At 35.2% G+C, this 20811-nt stretch overlaps 3 protein-coding genes across 5 annotated transcripts; all 3 read right to left on the bottom strand.

Moving 5' to 3' along the window:
- Nucleotides 1-361: 361 nt before the first annotated feature.
- On the bottom strand, nt 362-7302 carry ADA2A (ADA2 2A). Of its 2 annotated transcripts, none has more exons than XM_023680464.2 (13): nt 7014-7302; nt 6357-6409; nt 5747-5928; nt 4837-4902; nt 4176-4301; nt 3998-4073; nt 3551-3611; nt 3406-3464; nt 3208-3288; nt 2697-2919; nt 2089-2299; nt 883-1179; nt 362-766 (listed from the first exon to the last, which is right to left on the bottom strand). In XM_023680464.2, exons 1-13 carry the CDS (start codon nt 7064-7066, stop codon nt 575-577), a joined length of 1680 nt encoding a protein of 559 aa, XP_023536232.1. In that variant the 5' UTR covers nt 7067-7302; the 3' UTR covers nt 362-574. The 2 variants fall into 2 exon arrangements, with proteins under 2 accessions (XP_023536232.1, XP_023536233.1); XM_023680465.2 differs by having other exon boundaries at nt 5747-5925.
- Nucleotides 7303-8296: 994 nt separating this feature from the next.
- LOC111796491 (GDP-L-galactose phosphorylase 1) lies at nt 8297-11401 on the bottom strand. The gene is made up of 7 exons (XM_023679129.2): nt 10700-11401; nt 10427-10545; nt 10291-10350; nt 9449-9691; nt 9177-9362; nt 8841-9089; nt 8297-8751 (listed from the first exon to the last, which is right to left on the bottom strand). The coding sequence occupies exons 1-7, from the start codon at nt 10815-10817 to the stop codon at nt 8404-8406; spliced, it is 1323 nt and encodes a 440-aa protein (XP_023534897.2). The 5' UTR covers nt 10818-11401; the 3' UTR covers nt 8297-8403.
- A 4954-nt stretch (nt 11402-16355) lies between these two features.
- Nucleotides 16356-19672, bottom strand: LOC111797672 (prohibitin-1, mitochondrial). 2 transcript variants are annotated; one of them, XM_023680750.2, is made up of 6 exons: nt 19516-19672; nt 18046-18233; nt 17765-17881; nt 17303-17473; nt 16927-17139; nt 16356-16785 (listed from the first exon to the last, which is right to left on the bottom strand). In XM_023680750.2, the coding sequence occupies exons 2-6, from the start codon at nt 18220-18222 to the stop codon at nt 16591-16593; spliced, it is 873 nt and encodes a 290-aa protein (XP_023536518.1). In that variant the 5' UTR covers nt 18223-18233; nt 19516-19672; the 3' UTR covers nt 16356-16590. The 2 variants fall into 2 exon arrangements, with proteins under 2 accessions (XP_023536518.1, XP_023536520.1); XM_023680752.2 differs by having other exon boundaries at nt 19562-19649.
- Between the last annotated feature and the right edge of the window lie 1139 nt (nt 19673-20811).

Raw genomic sequence — 20811 nt, 5'->3', positions numbered from 1 at the left:
TTGTACTTTTGCTTTGACCTTGAAAGAGCGTAAGCCTAACTTTTGAGTTATTTTACTCGAGGAGTACCATAAAATACTAGGGTTATTTACATCTGAACTACGGTTACATAAAAGATTAGGGTTATTTACATCTAAACTACCGTTTATCTCAATTTTGGACTGAAATATCAAATGTGTGATAGACTCTTGAGGCCTTTCATCCAAAGCCTCAAATAACTCCGGTGAACCTGCACCCAGAATTCCCGCTACCGACAGCACCGCCTCTACTGGGATCGGTGGTCACGACACAACCCAAAAACCGACGTGTCGTTCGGGTAATTGCTTCTGATGGCCTCGAGAAATAACCAAGTTAGAAAATGGCTATAGTTTCCAATTTTGAAATACCAATTATTTTCGATAACGAAAATCATAAAAAATTTCTTACTCGATACAATATACGAGTAGTTAATCTTATATCAATTAGGTTTTCGAGCGAGAATCGAACCATCAAGTTGCTAATATGAACATAACAAAGTGGATAAATCACCAATTACCATTCCAAAGGTCGGTGGTTCAATCTCGGCTTTTCTCTAAGTCATGCTTGAGCAATTCCCTTTTTCACAACCATCTCATAAACTCTATCTACCTTACTTGGATCCACCTTGAACAGACCATGGACATCAGATTTCTTTGTAACACTGCCTTTTAGCATCTCAACTGATATGATATCCACCATTTTCAGATAATGAGCTGGTAATATTCGTATCTCACAGCAAAGTCGCCTCTCCTACACGAAGACATCGAAAAACGATTAAACATAACATCGACGAACGGTTTATCACAGCAAGGAGAGAACCAATGTCCAACCAGAGAAATATGGAAGACAGGAGAAAATGTTCTCACCATTTCAGATAGTAAATCAGCGCCTGCGAATCCCGAGATGTCCCAATCGTGAATCGAGCTCGAAATCCACGTTGTTGCTGGAGATGGTTCCTTGCCGCTGCCTTGCGATCTTGGAGATTCTTTTACACTGCCCCTGGGATTGTCATCATGTTCTCCTTTGAGATGATTTGATACATCACTTGGAACAGCTCGACTATTTTCCTTTACTCTCTTGCTGCTGTCTCTGGTTTCTTTCCTTTTCTGATCAAGAAATCTATTTGATTCGACAATTGTTCGGCATCCAGCAGCTCGAGCTTCCTATACTTACAAGATGTATATTAAATTAGTTAAATCATACAATAGAGAGATTTCCTGCAATATGATGATCATGCAAAGTAGTCTGAAATAAGAAATTTTGATCATATCAACCCCGCTAGTAGATATTGTCCTCTTTGGGCTTTCCGTTTTGGGGTCCCCCTCAAGTTTCTAAAAAGCGTCTGCTAGGGAGAGGTTTCTACACCCTTATAAAAAATGTTTCGTTCTCCTCCTCAACCAATGTGGGATCTCACAATCCACCCCCTTCAGGGCCCAGCGTCCTCGCTAGCACTCGTTTCCTTCTCTAATCAATGTGAGACCCCCCAATCGACCTCGCTTTGGGGCCCAGCGTCCTTGCTGGCACACCACCTCGTGTCCACCTCCCTCTGGGGCTCAAGCTCCTCACTGTTACATCGCCTAGTGTCTAACTTTGATACCATTTATAGTAGCTCAAACCCACAGCTAGCAGATATTGTCCTCTTTGGACTTTCCCTTTTGGAGTTCCCTCGAGGTTTTTAAATGTGTTGGTTAGGGAGAGGTTTCCACACCATTATAAAGAATGTTTCGTTCTCCTATCCAACCGCCCAAGTTTTTTTCTCCCTACGGTGGCTTAAAATGCCATGAGCCTCAACGTAAAATGAGTATGCAGCAGCACCCAGATAACAACTTATTCTTACTTGATTTCATTTTGAGAGCAAAAAACCAAGTTCCCATTGAACAAACGAATGAAAATGCAAGGGCATGTGGAAAAAACAAAGGTCAGGGACTCCAAATCTATACAAATATTTGCATGCACATGTATTTTCAATTGTATCCTAGCCTGATTATTTCTCTTTCCAGATAGAATTACCAGTCAATTGATAGCACCAAGCAGCCGCCGCATAATTTAAAAGGCAAAGTCAATAACTAAACCTGGAGTTCTTGTATTCTCTTCACAATGCGATGTTCTTCAATGAGATTCTTAAGAAGCTCTTCATGGTCTTCCTTGGAGTGGAACCGCATGAAGACCTTGTAGGGCTGACATATTGCCCTCTCTTCAGGAGACAAATGTTTTTCAAATGGGTCGGAGTAGAGTAGATCTCTGTCCAGTATGAATTCCTTCCTGCGTTTCCTTTCATCAAGCCTGCCAAGATGTCCAAATGCATATGAATCTAGATTATTAATAATCAATTAAACAAAGATTGCCAAAATATCTGCATACAGTAGCATAAACTAATTAGAAGAACAATATTAATGCTTTGGATAACAATTGCTTCAGATTAACAAAATAATCACTCTCAAGATAGTAATGATAATGCTAAAGTAGTTTAAGAAGTAATACTAATAATAATTGGAGTATCAAGATTCTCCTCCTGCTTATGACCCACCTGCTGATCAGTATAGAGGCAATCAAGTATTCAAAATGGAGGCTTAAACCCGAGAATTTCGAACTTCCTATCCCCTTAATAACAAAATAATAAAATTCTGAGCAGCAACATAACCACACCATCTAAGATAATACTAAATCGGTTTTGTCGCACCTCTTTGAGTATATGCGCAAAATCCTCAGTTTAAGTTCATGGTCAGCTGCAGAGTCAGTGTCCTTGAATTCCATATCTGCTAGTAAATGCTCAGCATCATTGTCATATTCAATGTCGAACTCCTTCCGCTTGAAGTTATATCCACTCAACTCAACCACAGAAGGCCCACTGTCACCTAACACCCTAGGTTTTTTCTCACTAAAGCTTCTGTCTGCTTCAGATTCTGCAAATATTAAAAAAGAACAGTGAAGGGGGGAAAAAAAACTAACGTAGATGCCCGATTTTCCATTGAATTAAAGCGGTCACTTGAAAACCCGAAGATAAGTAACTTTTTTAGAGCTACGAGAAACTTTCAAATATGGTTTACATGAACAAGAATATCAAGTGCTATATAATGCTCATGTTCTTGGCAACAAAGGAAGTCACATGGGCTTAAAATTCCATGTGATGGTGAGAATGTCACAGCAACTCAAGCAGGGAAGCAATGGTTTACAAAATGCAGAAAACAAACCTCCTTGTTTGATTTCATCCTTTATCTGTGGTTTGTTCGACTTCTTTACTGCACCTGAAAATGTGCTACCACTGATTGAACCTACAAACGATTTCATCTATTATAGTATGAAATCGAACATGTTAAAGAAAGCATATTCCTTTTTAGGAACACATTCATATACGAGAGTGCAGAAAAGAACAGTATTTATTAAGCTACCTGCAGTTCCACTTGATGAGGTTTGATGGGCAGAGTCTTCTTTTTTCGATTCTTCACATCTGATAACAGATAAGAATATTTAGAGAGGGATTAAACGAAGAAAAAAGAGGAACATGAACAGAAATGAAAATGCAAATGGTTATACTTGACTCTCGCTGATAATGAAGACCCTTCATTAAGGTTATGCTCCCCTACCATAGGAAACTCTGCAGTAAACAATACACAAATATAGTCTCCACATTTTGTACTAGAATATTCACATTTTTAGCTCTCGCAAGTATAATACTGACTGAAATCTGCACCAGATGAAAAAGGGTGCATTTCCAACAAATATGCATGCATTAGATTACAATTTCAGAAAAAGAAAGAGTCCATTGGATGACTGTCCAAATGCAATATCGATGATCACAAAGAAGAAATATGTTAGTGGTAGTAGGAAATATAACAATACATATTTTTGTTTGACAAATGAAGTCAACAAACACGCTTTTGTCCACGGTTATTCAAAAAAGGTAATTATCTAAAGACACAGGTTCATTAACTTTGACATCTAGGTACTAACCAACAGTGGGAAAGAGATATAATTCATTACCTTTCTTGACCTCACCAGGGACTGTAGCCATGGCGAGGAGCTCCTCCCTGCTCTTACCCTTAACATGTGACAGATCCTAAATAGAGTAGACAATACTGTTCTCATTTTCAGTTTCAGAAGATTGATTATGTATAGTATAGAACAAAACAACAAATGCAAGTTGATCCAACAGTCTTACAGGAAGAGGGAAGCAAGGGGAGTTCATATACATAGCATTATAGTGATTGAGACACTGCAACTTGCTCTTTGTTCCAACATGCTCTGCAACTCCATCCCAGTTTCCAAATCCATACACAGCAATGCCCTGAATATTCAGTGATTTTGGCCCAAGATCAGGATAACTAGAGTTCAAAAATTATGGGGGGAGCAGGATCCCTGATGGGAAAACTTGATCAGAGTATTTCAAGAAACTTCCTATAGATGGTATAGACCACTAATAAGTAAAGAGTTGAGCATTTATTATCAAACATCTTACGCGTGTATATATATATATATATATATATATATATATATAGGCATTTTGACTTGAAGAAACGATAAATAATGAAGTGGTATATGTAATTGGAATTTATGTGATCATAAAATAAAACGATATTACAAGTAAGCTCTAAAAGACTACAATGTTCGAGGTGTATTCAGATTGATGACTAGATCATAATCTTAACAGAGGATGACTATTGTGTGGCCCTAAATCAATATAAGAAGAGGATGAAGCTAGAATAATATTTGTAATGGAGAGAAAAGTTATAATCAGTGCATATTTTGTTAAAACCTTGATTTACATATGCATAAGTGCAAAAAGAATCTAGTAGAAGACCCTCAAGTAATCATCATCATACCTCCAAAAGTAAGCTCTCTTCATCTGCATGCCAATCTGGACATAGAAGAGGAAATGACAAATTATCCTGTCAGAAAAAGTTTTTCCATCTTATGAGTAAATGTGTGTAAACAACAAATCAGTATTTTACGCAACTCAGATCCATTAATTGAAGGCAACAGTAATGATGGATATAAATTAAAGAAAACTCTTACAAGGCCATTAAGGTAATAAAAAAAGAATAGGTAGTTTTTCAATACGCAAAAAACCAACATCTAAGTGTAGCTAAGTGTAGCTCTCGCTTGAAATAATAAAGTAAACGGTTCATTAACAACAATAATGGAACCATTTCAATAAACTTGATCTATTTTATATTGTGCATTGAAAGCAGGGTATTTTTATTGAATACTTGAACTCTACCAAAATACGTGATATTTAATTCAACACGTTCATCCAACTTCTTATTTTAGCAAGGTTTTATTGAAAAGTAAACATCTACAACCTTTGAGTACGGATAAAATAAATCGAGGCAAAGGTTTAACGGTAAAAAATCTTGTGAAACTAGCCGTTCACATCTAGTAGATAGGAAAATATCCTTTCAAGGCTAATGTAGCAGTTGGAGTAAACCTTTAAGTTAGTATAAGCTAATATAAATACTAGTGTCCATTAGTAAAGAAGCAGATGGTTATGGTACATATAAGTAACAACCCATTCGCAAGTTTGAGTTGATTGCCTTATTAGCAGCATCAACTTATATGAAAAAGACTTCTAACTCCTAGGACAGTACAACATATATCTATTAAAGAACACGTAGAAGGAGATAGAATACTTATTGTAGATTCAATTGACGACACACCTAAGACAAGTAACCGTGCCCAATGGTTTAAATAAAAAGGGCCAATGTAATAACATATACTAATAAGGGTACTTACCATAACCCTATAAGGATGATTACTTTTATGAGGTGTAAGCTCGGCTCCAACAGAAAAGCACTCCACACAAAGGTCATAATCTGGGCATGCCACACATTTCATGCGAATTCTCCCCGATAAATCCTTATTGCAGTAATTACAATGATATAAGGCTACTTTTCCATCCCTCGATTCCTGACCTACTAAGATAACAATTGAAGTAAAATAATGGCCAGGGAAAAAAAAAAAAAAAAAAAAAAAAAACAGAAAACAGCAGAAATTACATTACTTAACCCAACTACAAAGGCCCTTTTTTCATCACCCATTGCTTGACCTTCTATGCTAACAGCTCTAAAAAGAAACTATTGAAATTAACCAAAAAGAAAGCAAGACGGCAGAAAACACATTACTGGAAGCGCACCATGACTTTAGGATTGTATAAAAAGTGCATCCATGAGTGAAATAAGGGAGTAAAACCTTCACTAAGTCGTAAATGAAAGCGCAACATGACTTTAGGGGATTGTGTAAAAATTGCATCTACTGGTGAAATAAGGTACTACAACCTCACTAAATCATATATGAAGGATTGGACCAATTTCCCTCTCTCTCCAATGATATTACAGCAGAATACCTGTAGCTTGATTCGTAGCCTCTGTGGAACTAGGCCTTTTCCTCTTGGATTTACTGAAAATTGGATTCAGAGAAGTACAACATGAGAGCCACATACAAGAATTTTGCACCAAATAAAGGACAACATCATATTGAGTATTAACCAAGAACATACTCTTCTGAAAAAAAGAACCCTGCTGCACTCACGTTCAATCAAACAAGAGATTAAAAGAAAAAGAAAAGACAGAATAAGAATTTCGGTTCATCCAATATTTATACTTGCATCCCAACTGACCTTCTACACCAAAAAAAAATAATAATAACAATAAAAAAGCAGTAGATTGTGAAGGAGAAATTGAAGTACGAAAATGAAATTAACATTTCAGGATCCTACCGCAGTTTAAGTGTCATTTTGAGAGTAAAGGATTAGTAATAAATATGTTGCGACAGGTAAGAACTTAGCAGACTAGATTAAAAGAAGCCAGCGAGTAGCCCCTTCAATTCATGTTCGGTTTCCAAAAACTCCCTTCAAATTATAATTTCATTCAGACAAATCATAAAAAAAAGCTTTATGCAATTAAACAAAACGTAACGCATTCTCAATTGCTGAAATTTCCAGCAATTTAGAATCAGATTAGTTCGAATTCATAGCAAGAACACTTGAATGAAAAGCACAAACCTCTGATTGGGGTCCTCGTCTTCCGGACGTGACACCATCCGAGAACGACCCATCGATCCGAATAACAAAATTTCAGTAACAAGGTGAACGAGGGCACAAAATTGTTTTGACCTTCGTTCAGGATTCGCCTCGTGCCGGCGGAATTCGACAATCACCGAATGTGGAGGCGCCGCCGCCGCCGCCGCGTGAAGGATTACCGTCGGTGGGTTTCGCGAGAGTCGGGGCTGAAAGGGAACGAGAGAGACAAGAGTGTGTCTGTGTTGTAAAATTCATTTTTGGCTAAATACATGTTGGGCAAAATATATATATATATATGTATGTATATACATGTTGATTTGTATAGATATCTCTCCCAACAACTATATAGTAACAACGCTGATTGCGTGTCGGGATAGCCAATCCATATCGACAATGTTTGTCACGTCAGGATAGATTCCTTTAAGCCTACGAGTTTTACATTTCGTCAGCGTGTCTCCCAACGATTTTTGTCACGTCAGGATAGATTCCTTTATGCACACGAGTTTTACACTTCGTCAGCATGTCTCCCAACGATATAATATACAGGTTTTTCTCGATAACTTTTCTATTGAAAATGGGGTTTTCCAACTTTATATTGTTTAATGATGGCACATGGAGGTGCTAGTTATAATTACTCGGATGTTTAATTATCCGCTCTGGTCCACTACGTATCGCCATCAGCCTCACGGTTTTAAAACGTACCTACTAGGGTGAGGTTTCCATACTTTAAAACGTATCTACTAGGGAGATGTTTCCATACTCTTGTAACGAATGTTTTATTCCCACATATGGTTTATTCCTAGAGGTTTTCACACCCCGTAAGGAATGGTTTGTTCCCCTCCACCGATAGACGTGGAATCTCAACTACGATCGATCCTAACAAAGGCTACATAATAGTTAAGCAAGCTTCAAAAACTCGGGCACCACTTCCAAAGTTCTAAAGATCCAACAATTTGCAAAATAAGTTATTCAACTATGATCGAACCGAACAAAGATCCTAGAAGAACTGAATAAGTTTTCAAGAACATATAAAGATCAGAGATTACTGAAATATGATCTAATCTACCAAAGATTCGAGAAATTGGCTCAAGAACAACTTTCAAAAAGTTCTAAAGATCCAACATTTTTCAAAACAAATCCGTTCAACTATGATCGAACCCACAAAAAAACACCGAAAGTCGAACGAGCCGAGGATGCATAAGAAGCACTATTAGAGAAGAGGGTTTGGAGGTTGAGATTGCATGAGAGGAAAAGGAAGAAGAGGATTGTTCACAACACCACTTCTACTAGTACAAACAAAAGTTTCCACCATACAAGTTTAACAGTTCTATATTAAAAGCATCAAGCTCTTGCAGTTGTAGTCATTGCAGAGCTAAACTAAGCATTCCCGCGTCCCGGTCACCTGAAGTGGTCGGGAGGCGTTGTTTCTAGCTTCAACTTCCTCTAGACAAGCATCACCGTGCTCCTTAGCCACGCTCGGGCTACCTTCAACATCAACTGTGTCGAGGACTTCGAAGATTAGAGCACACACTTCTTGAAACCTCTCTTCTGATAGGGATACCTCGGCGAGGAGCCTCCAGGCATTTTCCTCCGACGCCTCGTCGTAATCCTTCTTCCTCTTCAACACCATGTGTCCGCTTATCTCCCAAACGGCCGGGTTCACTTGGGTGTCGAGGAGCTCCGCGCTCACTTCCCCAAGTGCTTGTTTCTCAGCATAGCACTGTTAGTTATGATAGGTAAGGTCAGAGTTAACAAGGAAACAGGAAACTAAGAGCTAGCTAATGTTGGCATCAGATAATATCAGCTTGCCTGTGGGAGAAGGAAGATACGTTGCCCACAATCAGCAATTAAGACATTGTAAGGAATGTTGTGTTCTTGAAGGCATATGCAGGCATCAGACACTGCGTTCGATAACGCTTGCAGAGTGTTTTCGCCCTCGAACACGAGCCCTCGAACGGGATATTTTAGTAGCTCAGAGACGATAACTTCATCATTCAACGAGATTGTTTTCTTCGTCGGAGCTTTCTCAATAGGGAAAGGAACAGCCAAGTAATATGCCTGATTGATTATTTAGTTCTTAATTCACATGTTCTTGTGTAAAGACTAGCTTCATCAAGTCACTTTTTCTAAAGGGTAGATAGATACCTGAAAATGAAGGTGATTGATGGTGGCGAATGCGCCCAAGCTGTTGTACCCGAGTCGGAAGTATGTATTCCCAGCCTCCGCTGCCATGTGAAGAGCAAGCAAGAAGCTTTCTCGATCGATCCTTTGCGGCAAGTGCTCGAAAATACGAGGAATCAAGAGGACGTGTCCGTATTCAATGGGACTAACCTGTTGATGACATATTAAGAATGATCACAACACAAACATCCACAACAATTTGGTCTAAAAACACTAAAACAGGAACAAGTACACACATTAATGGCAACCATGTTTGGAGAATTTTCGACATCAAGAGGGGCATTTGGAATAAGCTGTGCATTCCCATTTTCATTTGCTTCAAACCGAAAGAGGATCTCTTCTTGCCCAACCTTAGTGAAGTTGAATTTGTTACCATCAAAAGGCTGGAGAACCTTATCAACTCGAAACTCGGTTGGCCTCTTCTTCAGATGTCGACCCTCGTTCAGCTGGGCAATGAAACCATACTTTCCAGGAATTACCTACACAAAAGTTACCGAAGATATTGAGTGTAACAGCTCAGACCTACTGCCAGCCGATATTGTCCTAGACTTTCCCAAACGGGGGCTTCCCACACCCTTATAAAGAGTGCTTCGTTCCCACACCCTTATAAAGAGTGCTTCGTTATAAAGAGTGCTTCGTTATAAAGAGTGCTTCGTTATAAAGAGTGCTTCGTTATAAAGAGTGCTTCGTTATAAAGAGTGCTTCGTTATAAAGAGTGCTTCGTTCTAAAGAGTGCTTCGTTCTAAAGAGTGCTTCGTTCTAAAGAGTGCTTCGTTCTAAAGAGTGCTTCGTTCTAAAGAGTGCTTCGTTCTAAAGAGTGCTTCGTTCCCACACCCTTATAAAGAGTGCTTCCTTATAAAGAGTGCTTCCTTATAAAGAGTGCTTCCTTATAAAGAGTGCTTCCTTATAAAGAGTGCTTCCTTATAAAGAGTGCTTCCTTATAAAGAGTGCTTCCTTATAAAGAGTGCTTCGTTCCCAACCAATCGTGGATCTCACATTGAGACTACATCTATATCTCAAATAGCCAGATTACTTCGCCTATCAACTGTCATTTCACAAATTACTGTAGAATTCTTACCTTAGTCTCACAAGCAGTGACATCATAGCGAAACAGCCCTCGCTGCATCCGGTCCTCCCACTACAACAACGGGACATCCATTATAGCCATTGAAAGATAAGCAAAATTGATAACCAGAGCATGTCATCAAACTTACCTCCCCAAGAAGCAGCGAGTCAAGAAAAGCAAAAGGAGGTGCAGTGTTCTCATACTCGCAGCACAAGCCTTTTGAGATCTTGTTTAGCTTCTTGAAAGCATACAAGGGAATCTTGGCTCCTACAACAAAAGGGAAACGAACAATCATCATTACAGCCCCAATACCCACATGGAACGAAAACATTTCAGACCCACAAAAAAAAAAAAAAACGAATCAAGAACACAAGAGAAGCAACCAAACGAATCCTAGCTAGCTACGCATTTTAACAAACACCTTCATAGCAACATTCATTGAGGCAGTTCCGGCCGCACCCTGCTCTGGGAGCGACTTCCTCAGCTTCATCCTTTTGGAAATTAGATACCACAGTCGGAACACGCTTAATCCTCAACATATCGTCCGCTTCTAATTCAAATCAAACCCAACACCAAAATCGGCCCGCAAAAACAAACAAAGTCGTTGAAAAGCTAATTCGAAGAATGCTCTACGCAAGAGAATCCACCGCCGGCAAGAAAAAGAAGATCAGAAGGACTACCCCCTTCGGAGGGCAGAGCACCACGTCCACCGTGCGGCGAGGGGTTAGTAAGAGTTATACAACCCTTTCGTCGTACAGACCGGACATGAACGAACGACCGGAAAACCACGTGTATAGCCGTGATGTCTACAACTTGACGAACCGGGTTTTACCCCCACCGGAAAATCCCCCGTCGATATCGACGATCCTTCACCTTCAGAAACTCAAATCCACGAACCAGTTGCTCAAAATCGAACCTGGGAAGCTGATTTTGAAGCGAAATTTACAGAACCCAGATCGGAAAACAGAACCGGACGACGAAGGAGAAAAAGAAAAATGAAGAATCAGCGAAGGCCAAGGTGAGTTCAACAAATGGCGGATTGAAAATGGCTGAATGAAGAGTGAAAATCGGGGAGGTTGCATTTATATAGAGAGAATTGGAGACGAGAAGAAATTTCTGTGGTGCAAGAATGGCGGTTCGTTGTGGGTACCGTTAAGCCATGATTCTGTACGCCAAATTACATAAATACCCTCACTTTTCGCCTTAGATTCTTGTAATTACAAATTCGCCCCTTTTTTCCTTGTTTTTTCCAATTTGGTCCATATTCTTTTGGAAATTATACGTGCATCCTTAATTTGTTGACTATTTTCAATTAAGTCCTTTTTTGGAACGTTATACTTTTTTAATTAATTAATACCAAAATAAAAAGTATTTAATTAATATAATTATTATAAATATTCGTCATTATTTATTAAATTTTATATTTAGATATATAAATATATAAATAGGTATTTTTTTTAACGAAAGGAATGAATTTTGTAATAATTTTTCTTAATTTTATCTCTAATAATTTTTTAAATATTATTTTTTTTCTAAGAAAATTTAATTTTTCATAAAATTATATATAAAAAAATTCAACATTTCCAACAAATTAACAGGTTAAAAGATCTTATATTTAAATTTAATTCCACTCTAGAATTTATAATAATTTTTCAAATTTAGTCCATTAATTTTAATAAATGTTTAATTTAGTATTTAAATAATAATAATATTTTTTATACATAAAACATATTATATTAATATATTTTCACTATTTATTTGGAGAAAAAAATAACAAATATTTATATATTTGAAAAGGCTATGACTATAAAAAAAAAGACTATATATATATATATGTATATATATAATTGTTAAAAAAATTATTTTTTTATTTTATTTTATTTTTTTCGAATTTTAATGTTGAAATTTTAAAGCTAATCGAATCTCGACTTTCATTTAAAAATATTTTACTTTTTTTATAAAAAAAAAATTAAGAGTCAAAAACAACCTTCTTTTGGTAATATTAAAACCATAAAAAAAAAAAATTTAATTTTAAAGATATTTACGAGAGTATATTTCCTGTCTTAATCTCTAATTTGGAATATTTTAAGGTTAGATAGGAATTTTGTGACGTATGAATTATGAGATTTAAATTATTTTATTATTTTATTATTAATTAATTAATTAGCTACTATGAATATTTTGATTAATTAAAATATATTTTTTAAAATTAAAACAATAATATATATATATTATATGTATATATTTATATATTTATAATCTACGCTAATATAATAATTTTATTAGGGGAGAGAGTTAAAAAGTGGATATGAGATATTTTAAGGGTTTATAGGTTTATTATATAATTAAATTTGGATAATATATTAAGATTTATATGTTTATTTTATTAAATAAATGCAAAATATAGATGGGAATTTATATGTTCATTTTAATTATTTTTAATGTTAAGTTTAATATTAATTAATAAAAGTAATAAATAAAAACTGTCAATCAAAGAAATAATAAAATAAAAGTAATGATTTAACATAAAAGGAATCAATTTCTATTGACTCAAGTTATTTGATTTAGTCCAATTTTTAACATAAATTATTGATATTATTAATTAAATAAAAATGAAGGTTAATATATATATATATATATATATATTGTTCGACCATACACGCCGCATGTGCGTGCATGTTCAATCGTCTGTGATACATCTGATTTGCCTCTATACTAGGCCAAGTCATTCAGCTCGACCTTGCCTCTACTTTGGGTCAAGGTCTCTCAATGCACCATCGCGTCTCCTCTTGTCATCTTGATCTCCATCGACATGGCCCATATGTCTTGATGCCATCTCGAGTCTTGGGGTGTCGTTGGCCATTGCAACTCGCTCGGTCTTGCCATCGAGAATGGGCCTTCGTGTCACTCATCTCATCGGGACTTTCCAACCATCCATCCATTTGGGTTCTATCGAGGTGTATTGGCTCTCCCGTGCTCGTGTCATGTCATTTACGGATACCGTGCCGGATAGCAGGTGTAGTAGCAATCTCCAACACGGGGGTTGGGGCACAATACCGGCACTCTCGTGTTGCTCGGTACTATCTTTAAAAAACTCATTTCAAAAGAAGTCGCCCGAGACACTCATTTCGACACGCTCGCCCACACATGATACACATATACCACAGGTAGCAAACTTAGGCCACCAGACTCAGGGATGGTGGAGAGCTGGATTTAGTCCATAGAATTCGTGTATATACACTAGCCTTTATTATATAAATTTTGAAAGAAAAAAAAAATCATATTTATAAAATTAAAATTATTGTTATTAAATTTAAAAAGTTATCTAATTTAAGGATTTATTAAAAATATAAGGTAAAAATTTAAATATTTAAAAGTAAATGGACTAGAATGAAATAAAAAATATAATAATTGATTCAATATTTTAAACCAAAAGAATTATTTGTTCTCGTCCCGTGTTAATAATATAGATGAAAATTCTAACAAGTTCTCGAGAACCGTTCTCTCGTTTTGCAAACAAAAACATATATAAACCAAATGACTTTTGTTTTTTTTAAAATGATATAGGCCGACGTATGCAATAAAATGATTTCGGTTTTTTCTTCAAAATGATTACGTAGACCTAATGTACCTCAATTCTTCAAAACGTTAACGATTTTTAAAATTTAATATAATGTAACGTGAAGAATTTAATCTTTAATCTAAGGTAAGACAGTAAGTGTTTTATCCATTTATCTATACTCGAGAAAATAAGGGTATTGGTTGGTCGGTATCAGTTTTAGGCTTATACTGACGCTGATTGTACTAATCAAGTTGAGCTAAGGACGATATTGATTTTTTCATCTCTATCTCCGTCACTCACTCTATTTTCCATCTTCCATAGTTACGATAAACTTTTTAAGAGATCGTGACGTTTTCTGTTTTCGATTGAATAATATATTCCACTCTTTTTTTTTTTTATATTTGAAATTTTCTATATATATATATATAAAAGAAGTTAATTGAAATCAAATTGATTGGCAACCATTTATTTGACAACATTTTTTTAAAAATTAAAATTTTAAAATCCAATAAAAATAATTTTCCTTATTATTTAGACATACACTTTATATATTATTTTAATGGTCCAAAAACTTGCAATAAATGACAATTATTTTCATTATAAAATCTCCAAAAAAAAATAATATTTATTATTATTAGTATATTTTCCTCATTTAAAAATAATATTTATTATTATTAGTATATTTTCCTCATTTAAAAATAATATTTATTATTATTAGTATATTTTCCTCATTTAAAAATAATATTTATTATTATTAGTATATTTTCCTCATTTAAAAATAATATTTATTATTATTAGTATATTTTCCTCATTTAAAAATAATATTTATTATTATTAGTATATTTTCCTCATTTAAAAATAATATTAGTACGTTTTTTTCCCTATTTAAAAATAAAATTAATATATTCCTCCATTGTACTAAATGGTCAAAGTAATAAATTTCCCATATCAATAAAATAAAAAATTTTAAATTATTCTTAAAATTGTTTAAATAAATAAATAAACTTTGATTTTTTTTTTTATTATAAAAAAAATAGATTTCTTAACAACTTATTAAATAGTTTGTAGTGAAAGTTTAGAGAGGAAATAAATATAAAATTTATAATTTAACTAAAAAATTAGAATTTTCTTTATTTCTAAAAAAAAATATTATTATTATTATTATTATTATTAATATGGGTAGGAAGAAAATGGAGGGTGGAGAATTTTCACTCACACGAGTTTATTTATTTATTTATTTATTTATTTATGAAATTCAAATGGGAATCTCCCAAGTAATATATATATATGTGGAAGGAAATTGAGAGAGGGGCAAAATAGTCCAACAAAAGTCAATGTCTTAAATGTAAAGAAAAAGAAAACTCCACCTCAAAAATTAATTGTTTGATTGTGATTTTGTTGTTTTTTCCCCTGAATTTTTTTATTTTTTTTTTAATGTACATATATATTGTGGCTTCTGAAAATTAAATATTCATTAATTATCAAAATTTGGTAACAATTTTTTTAAAAAATATATATATATATATTTCTATGTGGAGAAAATAATATGCCAAAGTTTTTTTTTTTTTTTTTTTTTTTTTTAAACTGAAATAAAATTAATGTCGAATTCAAACCATAAAGAATATAATACCTAAGATTGAAGGTTTGATTGTTGAGTTAGATTGAAGGTTTGATTCTTAATTTTTCGAACTCAAGGTACGATAGGCTTATCCATAATAATAATGAATTAAAAGATGACTTTTTTAGCTCGTTGGTGCAAGTGTGGGAGGTCGATCATTGGCTTTGAGACAACGATGGATATTCTTTTTATTTTTGTTTTGAGCTCATCGGTGTGGAAGGTTGATCATCGGCTTTGAGACAACAATGGATGTTTCATTTTGTTTTTGTTTTGAGCTCATTGTTGCAGAGGTGGCAGGTCGATTATCGACTTCGAGATAACAATGAGGGACTTCGAGATAACAATGAGGGTCTTTTTTTTTTAGCTCATTATTGCACGTGTGGAAGGTCGATCATCAAATTTGAGACAACAATGAGGGGTTTTTGTTAGCTCATCGATGCAGGTGTGGAAGGTCTCAGTACATAGTTTTAGACTCCATTCCAACGAGCCTAGGTGTGGGTAGGAATTGTCTTTGTTCGCGAGAACGAATTCGCATAAAGGTTCCGATTCAAGCGAGAGTCCAAACAAAAGAATTCACTGGGGCTCGCGCTTTCTCAAGATCAAATAGAAGCCGGAATTGTAAATGACACAACATTCTTGATAAAAAAAAATGACAACTCTAGAAAAACGAAGTTATTCAAGCTCTTTTTCCCAAATCAGTCCTGCTCCAACGGCCCGGACAAGTCATCTACTTAAAAGAACCCTCCCCGCCCATCCCATTCTCTGGAGGCCTCATTCACATCAATAAGGATGATCAGATTCTAATTCAGAGCAATGGCTAAAAAATATACCGAGTTCCTTTCCAAATCATCAGTGTGTGTGAAAATCAAATCTATTCATCACTGTCTACTCACACAGTTAAACAGTTCAAATGATACCGAAATTATTATAAAAACTATCTCAAGTGGAACAGAATTGGCAGCAGCCATCTAAGCAAGGCTCAGGTTGTTCATGAAGAGATGATACTAAACCATTCCATTTTGTTTACAAATTAACTCAGTCTTCCACGTAAATGATTCAACATTCACAATTAATCAAAGAAACGAGAGAGAATGAATGACCTGTGAGTTTCGTTTTGAATGGGTGAGGGAATTTACTTCTTCCCAGCAGGCTCCAAGTTCATCTCCTGAAGATTCAGCAACAGATCATCTGAATTGAGGAAAACTTTGTTGGATGAGTTCGCAATCGTATGAGCGATCTCTCTTGCTGCTTCGATCTTCCTCAGAGTCATAAACGCCGGGTTATTGGCAACAGCTTGGCCTATCAGCTGCCCACTCGTGGCTTCTCCCTGGTGATCAAGATCAGAGAATGCTATAAATTTTCACCTCAGACAAGAAAGATGGCTATCCATATTAAGAAATGAATAGCATCTTGCAAAACATCAAGAAAGTTGGGGTGTATAGTTCATTTATCATCCCATTTATCTCACCTGTGCTCTGATTATAGCACTTCTCTTGTCCTGTTCGGCCTTCTCGACGACGAATTTAGCTCTTTCGGCTTCTTGGGCAGCCACTTGTTTGGCTTCAATTGCAGCTGTGAACTCCCTTCCAAAAGTTAAACTTGTTATGGACACATCGTCAAGAGCGATATTGAACTGAGCTGCCCTCTCAGTCAATGTCTTTCGGATTTCTCTACTTACAGCCTGAAAATGAACGACAATCAGCATACGACTAACACGAGTAGGATCAGAAGGAACCATATTGAGTTGGCTATAAACAGAAAAGAAACTGAATCAATGGGAGAAAGCAAGGGAAATACATATATATTGGAAACCTAACTAGCAGAGAATAGATCTTTTACTTTACCTCTCTTTGTGTGAGAAGTTGGCTGGCATTATACTGAGCGACTACAGATTTCAGAGTTTCATGTATAATTGAAGGCAGAACCCTTTCATTATAATTTTCACCAAGTGTTCTATACAATGTAGGTAACTCATTTGGTAATGGACGGGTAAGAACACGAAGACCGATTTTCACCTGCACATCAAACCCAAGATCTTTACAAAAAAGGATATTGCCCATGTAAATGCAGCTGATAGCCAGTCATTAAATTTAAAATTCTAAATGGGGTAAAACAAAATACATGGAAAAACACTTAACTGCCTTCTTTCTCATGTAAGGTCTAATAAACACATGCCAACTTTTGTGCTAATCACTTAATGTTGAGCATTAGTCAAAAGCAGGTCTGAGCTCACATTCAACAAAAATAAAAATAAGAGAATAAAGAAAAAAACATGGTATCTTCAAGTAAAATAAAAAATATCACACCATCTGGAGGTCTCGGCTTCCAGAACTACTCTCCACAAGATTGGGTCGTGCACGGACATCGTATATAATTGGCCTCTCAAACCAAGGAATAATGAGATGTGTTCCTTCAGGATAAACCTGAAAGTTATGACAAGCAAAAAATTGTTCAAACAATATTGCTTAAAGCAACCAGGAAGTTTAGGCACTTATGTGGTGAAGTCATCCAAGAACCAGATAATTTTTCTAGAACAATGGATAATGAATTATAGATGTGTTTCATCTAAAGGACCAGATTAAATAACCTTATCTTTAACTCCAACTAGACGGTTAAACACAATGGCCCGATGTCCTCCCTCAACATTGTAGAGACTGTTGGAAGCTGCATATAATCCAAGCCCACCAATAATTCCAATCTTCACCAAAGCAGAAGCCGCACCACCACTAGGCACCTTGGGAACCTTGATATTGTTAAAATTCATATTCCAAGATTCTGAGAATTTTAAAAAGAAAAGTTATTATAGATTGACAGTAAGAATTATACGGAATATGAGTTTTTGATATAGAGTCCATAATACAAAAGAACAAGAAGCCATAAATGGAAGGCAGGCATATAACTAATGGAAGGGAGAGAACTGAGTACAGTCAGAAGATGCATATCATACCATCTTACACCAATAAATATTTCCTCAGACCTTTTATTAAGAACATTTTCTCAGACCTCAATAAAGATAAGGAAGTAAAGGTGGAAAATCAATTCAAGAATAACCATTGAAGTTTTCCAAAGTATGTAGGTAAAGTGTATGTTTTAAACGAACAGAAACAGTATATTGTTGCCTATCAACTGTAGTGAGATGCTTTAGATTAAATAACAAGACAACAATTTTCCATCGATACTTTTCCAAATTCTAAACATGATTAGTTCATCTATGGAAATTAAAGGGGGCACCAAAATTCAGAGCAAAGTTGACGTTGAGACAGAGCTTGGATCAAGCTCAAATAAACAAAAAATCTAATGGCCTCCACAATTGCACGTACATTAAAAAAAAAGTTATGAAAAAATTCATTAACAATCCACTTCATATATTAAAATTTGTCCAAAAGTATTCTCTGAAAAGGAAAGGAGATGACGTTTGGATTTGATTTTTGGTTCCCAACGTTTTAGTTTAAATTTGGCCAAATTTTCCTCGTCTGGTGAAAAATGATTCCACCTATTGAAGATCCTTACCGACAAGATTTTAATAATAGCTTGGTGTAAATATGTGCACAATTTTGACGGGTAGCCAATGAAAAAACTTGCAAAATTTTGGATGAAAGCGCAGAAAGCAGCAGCAAATGTGGAACGAGCTAATGATGCAATTGCAGAGGAGATACGCTGCGAATGATCCTAATAGCAGAGGTTTCCATGCTACTAAAAAGAATCAAACTAAGCTGAAAAAGATGTCAATTACACAACAAAATCACAAAAACAAAGAACCCCAAAAGTATTCAATCCTCATATACTACGCCAGTTTCCGTCCACCGAATTCAGAAGGAGAAATGAAAACTTCCCCAAAAACAGATGCAAGCATCCAAAAGCACAAGATCGTAAACAAACCAAGTTACATACGACCTCATTTCCTGGACTAACAGACCGAGAATCAAGTGAAAGTGGAGAATGGGCAAGGGAGCGCGAGATTGAAAATAAAATTCTTGTTCGACGAGTTTCATAGCGCATCAAACAGAAAATACCATTTCATAAACACAAAAAACAGAACAGAAAACTTGAAATTTACCTCAAAATCTTGAACACAGACGTCAACAGGGGGGTTTAGGGTTTACCAGGTTCGAGGGAAGAAGAAGCCGCGTTGCAGGGTTTAGGGTTTTATACGGCCATCCCATTGGAGCTGCTCGATTCTGGGCTTTCTCCAACCGTGACCCATTTTAGTGCTCACCGGGTCCGAAAAAAATCGGTAAAAAAAAGTCATTTAAATTATTAACAAATAATTATTTTACATTAAAGTACTTTTTTAATATTATATTCATATTAGTGATATTTTATTGTTTTTTTTTTCCTTATAATTCATTGATTTTTTACTATATAATTAAAATGTTGAAAATCATTTAAATTAACAAATAATTATTTTATATTAAAATACATTTTTCTATATATTATATTTTATTGTTTTTTTTATTTTTATTATTCATAGATTTTCTTATAATATAATTAAGATGCCAATCGTTTATGTTGATGTTGAGCTTATGGACATGTCAGTATGTCGACATAAATTTAATACCAAAAAATCTCTCTATTAATATAATTGTAATATTAATATTATTGAGATATTATTGAGAGATTAATGAAAATTGAGTGCGTATATTGTTAATTATTTTTAAAATAATTGAAAATTTTGAAAATTTAATATATTTTTAGTTAATTTTAAAATTAGTCCTCAAAAAATTTGCGGAGAAAATATGATTATGGTTCTGACATGTTCGGGTACATGTTTTGTGATGACGAGAACAAAAAAAAATTCTTAAGACATTATGACATGATTTTTAATGAAAATGTCATGTACAACGACAAAGAGAAGAGATGTTCCGGGACAACGAAGCAAATGTTCCGGGACAACGAAGCAAATGTTCCGGGACAACGAAGCAAATGGGAATTGAGGTTGAATTGTGAAAAAATTCCCTTAGTGATATTATAGTAGATACTTGAAAAACACCAAAGATTGTTGTTCATCAACTGGTTTGTAGCTCAATGCAAGGAACACATGGTGCGTAAGCTCAATAGAAGCTTGTATGGACTAGAACAAACATCGAGACAATGGTACGAGAAGTTTGACTCATTCATATAAAAAGGACCAGTGTTGTTATTTTAAGAAATACACCGATTGATTCTTATGTGTTTCTACTCCAGTATGATATACTGATTGTAGGATCCAGTACGAGGAACATTAGTCACAGGCAAGCATGTCTTTAGTATTTGAGAGGAAAGATTTGGTAGCAACGAAACAAATTCTTGGGATGAAGATTTCTCGAGATAAATCTGCTAGCACATTAAATCTATCCCAGAAGCAGTACATTGA

The sequence above is a fragment of the Cucurbita pepo genome, chromosome 6, assembly GCF_057944985.1.
Source record: "Cucurbita pepo subsp. pepo isolate OVF chromosome 6, ASM5794498v1, whole genome shotgun sequence".
NCBI classification, from domain to species: Eukaryota; Viridiplantae; Streptophyta; class Magnoliopsida; order Cucurbitales; family Cucurbitaceae; genus Cucurbita; species Cucurbita pepo.
Note: the sequence above shows the minus strand (reverse complement) of the source record. Positions and strands in the feature narration are given on the sequence as shown.